The 8,028-nt window shown below is 38.8% G+C and overlaps 2 protein-coding genes across 2 annotated transcripts in view; one reads left to right on the plus strand and one right to left on the minus strand.

The window, feature by feature from the left end:
- NFATC3 (nuclear factor of activated T-cells, cytoplasmic, calcineurin-dependent 3) overlaps nucleotides 1-8,028 on the plus strand; it is a 175,823-nt gene that overhangs the window by 58,302 nt on the left and 109,493 nt on the right. The window lies entirely within an intron of this gene.
- On the minus strand, nucleotides 3,013-4,147 carry LOC105552355 (ubiquitin-conjugating enzyme E2 N-like). Its single transcript, XM_011997985.1, has one exon. The coding sequence runs from the start codon at nucleotides 4,145-4,147 to the stop codon at nucleotides 3,692-3,694; it is 456 nt and encodes a 151-aa protein (XP_011853375.1). The 3' UTR covers nucleotides 3,013-3,691.

Below are 8,028 nucleotides of genomic sequence, written 5' to 3' on the forward strand. Positions count from 1 at the left end.
AAAAAAAAAAAAAAAAAGGCATTTTAAAAGATTAAAAAAAAACAAAAACAAAAACTGAGCCAGGAACAATGGTGTGTGCTTGTAGTCCCAGCTACTGGGGAGACTGAGGCTTAAGTATCGCTGGAAGCCAAGAGTTCAGGGCTGTGGTATATGATGACTGTGACTGGAAATAGCCACTGCACTCCAGTCTGGGCAACATGTCTCTAAAAAACAAAAGCAGAACTGGTGCTGTGGCTCATGCCTGTAATCCAGGTGACATGGTGGACTGGGATGCTGAGGTGAGAGGATTGCTTGAGGCCAGGAGTTTGAGACCAGACTGGACAACAAATAAATGAGTAAAATTAGCTGGGCATTGTGGCACACACTTGTAGTCCCAGCTACTCCAGAGGCTGAGGCAGCAGGATTGCTGGAGCTGGGAATTTGAGGCTGCTGTGAGCTATGATTGTGCCACTGCACTTCAGCCTGGGCAACAGAGCGACCCTATTTCTACAAAAAATTTGAAAAATAGCCAAGTGCAATAAGTAGCTTGTGCCTGTAGTCCCTGCTCTTTCAGAAGCTGAGGTGGAAGGATCTTTTGAGCCCAGGAATTTGAGGCTGCAGTGATCTATGATCATAACGCTGCACTCCAGATTGGGTGACAGAGCAAGGCACTTCTCAAAAACAAAGACAAAACAGCTGAGTCTCTCCTTGAGGGGAGACTACAACTCCTGGTATTAGCAGTTTTTATTTTCTTCTTGTAAGTGACTTTTTGTTTTCTAACTTATTGATTGAAGAATTATTTCTTTATACTTGAAATGATTGACTTAACCAGAGTATGTCTGAATGTTAATAGTTCTTTATCAGTCTTTTCCAGTACTGTTGATGCTCCCTTTCAATCTGAGATTCTTTCTTGCTTCATGGCCAGAAAAAGATGTATATATTTCCTTTTCCTTTTATTTTGTTGTTTACTTAAGTGACTCTAATTATTATTCAAATGTTGGCTTATCTTAGGTCTTGCTATGTTGCCCAGGCTGTTCTTGAACCCTTGGCCTCAAACGATCCTCCCACCTTGCCCCCCAACCTTTTTTTTTTTTTTTTTTTTTTTTAAGAGATAGGCTCTTGCTCTGTTACCTAGGCTGGAGTTCAGTGTCATGATCATACTTAACTGCAGCCTCAGACTCCTAGGCTCAGGGCATTCTCCTGCCTCAGCCTCCTGAGTCGCTGGGACTACAGGTGCATGCCACTGCATCTGGCTAACTTTTTAATTTTTTTGTGGAGATAGAGTCTTGATTTGTTGCCCAGGCTGGTCTCAAAACTCCTGGCTTCAAGTGATCCTCCTGCCTTGGCCTTCCAAAGTACAGATATTATAGGTGTGAGCTGCCAGGCCTGGCTGATTTCTCTCTTTTCTTGTGGTGGAATAGTATTCAATTGTGTATACATACCACAGTTTAGAAATCCATTCATCCATTGACAAACACTTAATTTGGTTCCATATCTTGGCCGTTATGAATAATACTGCAAGAAACAACATAAATATCTTTTTAACCTACTGATTTCATTTCCTTTGGATATATAATGTACCCTGTAGTGGAATTGCTGGATCATATGGTAGTTCTGTTTTTAATTTTTTGTGTAACCTCCATACTGTTTTCTGTAATGGCTGTACTCACATTCCCATAACAGTGTGCCAGTATTCCCTTTTCTCCTTATCCACACCAGAATTTTCCTTCTTTTTGCATTTTGATAAATAGCCATGCTAACTGGAGTGATATTATGTCTCATTGTGGTTTTGATTTGCATTTCCCTGATGATTAGTGATGTTGAGCATTTTTTCATATACCTATTTGCCATTTGTATATCTCCTTTTGAGAAATGTTGTTTTAGATCCTTTGCCCACTTTTTAGTTAGATTGTTCAGGGTTCCTTGGCTGTTGAGTTGTTTGAGTACCTTGTGCATTCTTAGTATTAGTCCTTTGTTGGATGAATAGTTTGAAGATATTTTCTGCCATTGTACAGGTTATCTCCTCATTCTGTTGATTATTTCCTTTGCTGTACAGAAGCTTTTTAGTTGATAGAAATTGTTTTCTCTGTTTTTGTTGGCTGTGATTTTATAACATTACTCATAAAATCTTTGCTTAGATCAATGTAATGGAGCTTTCCCCCTATGTTTTCTTCTAGTAGTTTTATAGTTTTAGATCTTAAATTTAAGTCTTTAATCCATTTTGAGTTGATTTTTTTTGTATGTTATGAAAGATGGGTGTCTAATTTCATTCTTCTGCATGTGAATATCCAGTGTTCCCAGCATATTTATTGAAGAGGGTATCCTTTCCCCAGTGTATGTTCTTCTTAGCAACTTTGTTGAAAAGGAGTTAGCTGTAAATACAGGAATTTATTTCTGTGCTCTCTATTCTGTCACATGGGTCTGTGTGTCTGTTTTTATATCAATATTGTGCTTTTCTGGTTACTGTCATTTTATAATATATTTTGAAGTCAAGTAGTATAATGCCTTTAATTTTGTTCTTTTTGTTCAGTTAAGCTTTGGCTCTTTGGGGTCTTTGGTGGTTCAGTTTAAATTTTAAGATTATTTTTTCTATTTCTCTGAAGAATGTCATTGGTATTTTGACAGAGATTGCATTGAATCCGTAGATTGTTTTTGGTAGTATTTATTGATACATTCTTATACACAACAACTTTTTTTGTTTGTTTGTTTTTGTTTTTTGAGACAGAGTCTCACTCTGTTACACCACCTGGAGTGCAGTGATGTGATACTGGCTCACTGCAACCTCTGCCTCCCTGGTTCAGGTGATTCTCCTGCCTTAGCCTCCCGAGTAGCTAGGATTACAGGCACACACCACCATGCCTGGCTAATTTTTTGTATTTTGGTAGAGACGGGTTTTTACCATGTTGTCCAGGCTGGTCTCGAACTCCTGACGTCAAGTGATCCACCCACCTCAGCCTCCCAGAGTGCTGGGATTAGAGGCGTGAGCCACTGTGCCTGGCCAACAAAACTTTTTTTTTCTTTTTTTTTTAGAATAACTAAAAATATTTTATTAAAACATAAGATTTACAGAAGTTTGCAAACAAGCCATACAAAATGGTCACAAGCCTTTTTTGAAGGGGGGATCTACACTTGACCGCAATGTTATTAGTGAGGGCTGTGATGTTTGTTTAATGTTCCCATTTTGGTTCAAACAGTCAAGCTTGTCCATGTACAGCGTCTAAATAAAGTTAGATTTGGCTAGAGAGCATATTCTAAAGACCTGGTTAGCTGCTTTTAACCAATGCAATTAGAAAACCAAAAAAGGGGGAAAGGAGCCCATAAAATTAAAATAAAACTACCTCCCCCCTCAAAAAAATAAAATAAAATAAAGAAAAACACCCACACCCCTGCAGCTAACCTGAGAACTACCTTCATTCACAGTGCTTTATACTTAAACCAGGATGGGGGAAATGAATAAAAGCAGGGAGGGGCCACTGCTTTTAAACGTTTCACAGCAATCCAGATGATACTTCTAGCCTCTGATCATGCTTTATGACAGTGAATCAGGACAAGACATAGATTTGCTAATGTGCATTTAATCACCAAAGGACTGAAGATGTCTGGGCTTTTTTATTCTGTAATATTTCTAAGACTGTGTCCATTAAATGCAGACAAAAAGGAGGAAGTCTTGGCAGAACAGGAGAAGTGATGCACACTTGATGATCGGATCAATTTAAATATTACTCATGGCATATAGCCTAGTCCATGGTCTAGCTGTTTCTCTGGCTTGGACTTCGTTGGTCTTCCACTGCTCCACTACATCATTTGCTAATGGATCATCTGGATTGGGAGCACTTAACAAGACCTGGATCGGTAGCAGAACTGTGCAGATCTGCAGTGCTGGGGACCACTTATCTTTCAAAATATCTAAACATATTCTTCCCAACTTGTCTACAATAGGATAATAAATTTTGGTCATGAAACGTACTTTAGGGGCTGCCATTGGGTATTCTTCAGGAAGGAATAGCTCAAGTTTAAAAGTCCCTCCTTCAGAGGGGGAATCTTGAGGGCCAGCAGTGACCACATGAAAATAACGGGCGTTGCTCTCATCTGGTTCTGCTTTGATGCCAGAAACTGGTTCTGCCAGCAAACGCTGGGTTTCCTTGATTCTGCGGAGCAGCCCGGCCATCTTGTCAGAACCCGAGTTCGGCCTCTGGTCTCATCTCCAGGTGCGCTTGCCTCACGCCACAAAACTTTTAAAAGACAAAAAGAAACAAGCCAGCAGATACCGAGCACAATCAAGGCACTTTTTTTTTTTTTTGTTTTTTTAAGTAGAGGGTCTCACTGTATTGCCCGGTTTGGTCTTGAACTCCTAGGGTCAAGCATTCCTCTTGCCTCAGTCTTCCAAAGTGCTGGGATTGCAGGTGTGAGCCACTGCACCTGACCTAAACATACCACTTTTATGTGTGAGGCTCAGACCAGTCTGGAATAACTGATGCCTTTCTCTCTTTCTGAGAATTTAAAATCCTCAGAATAGTGGAGAAATCTACCAACTCTTCTCAGTTGCTGGAGAAGAACCACCTCTGTTAATGGGAAAAAATGTAGTCTCACAAGGTGGGCATATACTAGTATAGTGTTCCATACATTGCACATCTCTGCAAATATGTTGGAGTATATAGAATCAGGTATCAGTTCCACTTTCCCTTTTAAATGACCTGCTGTCATGTGTACTGCTTATTTTCCCCTCGATATTAGAAAAATAACTTTTAGATAGTAAAATGAAGTAGTATCGCAATCTTCCCCCAATAACTAACAAAATAAACAAAATGTATGTGTGTGTAGGATGTGAGGAAACAGCCAAAAATCTATTGGTAACACCCAAACAAGCAAAGAAGAACACAAACTTTGATCTATAAACTTCAAAGAGTGGTGATAGAGGATGGAGGGTGGGGTAAGGTGAGGAATGTGTAATAGAAGAGATTCTGGTGTAGTGTATAGCAGAGCTGCTAACCTACACATACTTGCATCCATCAGGAAGAGTAGTAAGTCAAGGAAAAACCCTCAAAAATAAAAGAATAAAAGATCCTTTACACTGCTAGTGGGAATGTAAACTAATATAGCCATGATGGAAAACAGTCTAAAGGTTGCTCAAAAAATTTAAAAATGGAACTACCATATGATCCAGCAATTCCACTGTTGGGAATTCATCTACAGAAGAGGAAATCAGTATATTGAAGAGATCACAGTAGCCAAGATATGGAATCAACCTAACTGTCCATCAACTGATGAATGAATAAAGAAAATGTGACAGATATGCACAATACAATACTATTCAGGCATAAAAAAAGAATGAAATCCTGTCATTTGTGGCAACATGGATGAACCTGGAGGAAATTATTTTAAATGAAATAAGTCAGGCACAGAAAGATAAATACGGCATGTTCTCACTTATATGAAGGGGCTAAAAAATTTCAGCTCACAGAAATAGAATTTTGGTTATTAGAGGCTGAGAAAGGATTGCAGGAGGTAAGGATGGGGAGAAGTTGGTCAATGGATACAAAATTACAGCTAAAGGGGAAGAATAAGTCTTGTGTTATGTAGCATTGTGGGGTGAATATAGTTAACAAAAATTTATTGTGGGATTTCACACCTGTAATCCCAGCACTTTGGGAGGCTGAGTCGGGTAGATCCCTTGAGGTCAGGAGTTCGAGACCAGCCTGGCCAACATGGTGAAACCCTGTCTCTCTTAAAAATACAAAAATTAGCTGGATGTGGTGGCACATGCCTGTAATCTCAGCTACTCAGTAGGCTGAGGCAGCAGAATCGCATGAACCCGGGAGGCGGAGGTTGTAGTTAGCTGAGATTGCACCACTGCACTCTAGCCTGGGCAACACAGTAAGACTCTGTCTAAAAATAAATTTATTGTGTATGTTCACAAAGCTAGAAAGGATATTGAATGTTTTTAACACACATGATAAGTGTTTGAAGTGATAGATATCTTAGTCAACCTGATTTGATTATTACACATTATATACATATATCAAAATATCACTATTTACTGTGCAAATATGTATAATTATTACATGTCAACTAAAAAGAGGAACAAATAATCAAGTATACAAATCTTAAGTTGTACAACACAACGAATATTTAACACACAAGTATAAATACTCAAAAAACCACACAAGTTAACATATAGAACATTTTAAGCACTTCATGAGTCTCCCTTGTGTCCCTTCTCAGTTTATACTCCCAACCAAAGATAATCATGCTTCTCAACTCTCATCACCATATATTAGTTTTCTTATTTCTGTATTTTATATAAATGGAGGTCCTGTTTTGTATCTAACATCATGTATTCAACATTATGATTGTGGGATTCATCAAATTTTTGTTGTTTATTTTTTTCATTGCTTCATGTTAGTCTCGTGTATGAATTTGCAAGTGTTTCTTTGTTTTCTTTTCATAAACATTTGATTTGTGTGGAGTGTTGGACAATTATGAATAAAGTTGCTTTGTGCCTTTTTTAAAAAAACGAAAAACAAAAAAAAACCATGACTTTCGATGGACAAAGCATTTACTTACTTGGGAATATGTCCAGGAGTGTAGTTACTGATATTCCAAAGTGGCTGTACCAATTTATACTCCCAGTCAGCCATATATAAAGTTCTTGTTCCTCCACATCCTCACCAATAGTAACACTTGTTAGTCTTTTAATTTTAACCATTATTGTAAAGATATAATGGTATCTGGCTGTGGTTTTAATTTGTGATTTCTTGATGACCAATGATTTTGAACATCTTATATATTTGTTGGACATTTGGTTATCTTTCATGAAGTGTTTGTTTATATCTTTTGACCTTTTTGTGATAGTGGCACAATCATGACCCATTGCAACCTCAAACTCATGGGCTCAAGCGATCTTCCCACCTTGGCCTCCCAAGTAGCTGGGGCTACAGGCATGTACCACCACGTTTGACTAATTTTTAAAATCTTTCTTGTGGAGCCTCACTATGTTGCCCAGGCCTAGTGTCTGCCACTTGCTTGTTTTCTTGTCTGAAACTCTTGGCCTCAAGTGATTGATCCTCCCACCTCAGCCTCCCAAAGTGCTGGAATTACAGACATGAGCCACTGTGTCCAGCCAGCTCATCTTCGAATAATACCGGTTTTACTTCTTCCTTCTTAATTTTTATTTTATTTTATTTTTTTGAGACGGAGTCTCGCTCTGTTGCCCAGGCTGGAGTGCAGTGGCGCGATCTCCACTCATTACAAGCTCTGCCTCCCGGATTCACGCCATTCTCCTGCCTCAGCCTCCCGAGTAGCTGGGACTACAGGCACCAGCCACCGCGCCTGGCTAATTTTGTTTTTGTATTTTTTTTTAGTAGAGACAGGGTTTCACCCTGTTAGCGAGCGTGGTCTCGATCTCCTGACCTCGTGATCCGCCCGTCTTGGCCTCCCAAAGTGCTGGGATTATAGACGTGAGCCACTGCGCCCAGCCCCTTCTTAATTTTTGTACTTTTCCCCCCTTTTTCTTGCTTTATTGTATTGACTAGGACCTCTGATACATTGTTGATTAGAGGTGGTGATGGAGGACATCTTTGTCTTTTTACCAAACTCAGGGCAAAAAAGGATTAATAATTGTGCCATTAAGTAATTTGCTAGGGTTTTGTTTGGTTGGTTGTTTTGGGTTTTTTTTTGGGGGGGTGGGAATACCTTTTATCAGACTAAAGATATTCTTTTCTAATTTGTTGGGAGGTTTCTATTTTTGTTTTTTGAATTTATGAATAGGTGTTGAGTGTTGTCAAGTGCTTTTCTTGCAGACTTGTTTTCTATTTTAAGGACACAAGAAGCGAACCATGCAGCCAGTGTCTGCCACTTGCTTGTTTTCTGTAATGTGGTAACTTAATATTAAAGTAAAATAGAGATAATGTTCTTGTATTGTTAAATTGGACTGATACAGTCTCATTTCTTTTTATAGTTTATGGTTAGGAACTGTAGAATTATGTATCACTGTTAAGAATCTCCCTCCAAGTTCCCATTTTTTTGGGTTTTATATATCCACAATATCTT

The sequence above is a fragment of the Mandrillus leucophaeus genome, unplaced genomic scaffold, assembly GCF_000951045.1.
Source record: "Mandrillus leucophaeus isolate KB7577 unplaced genomic scaffold, Mleu.le_1.0 Scaffold551, whole genome shotgun sequence".
NCBI lineage: Eukaryota > Metazoa > Chordata > Mammalia > Primates > Cercopithecidae > Mandrillus > Mandrillus leucophaeus.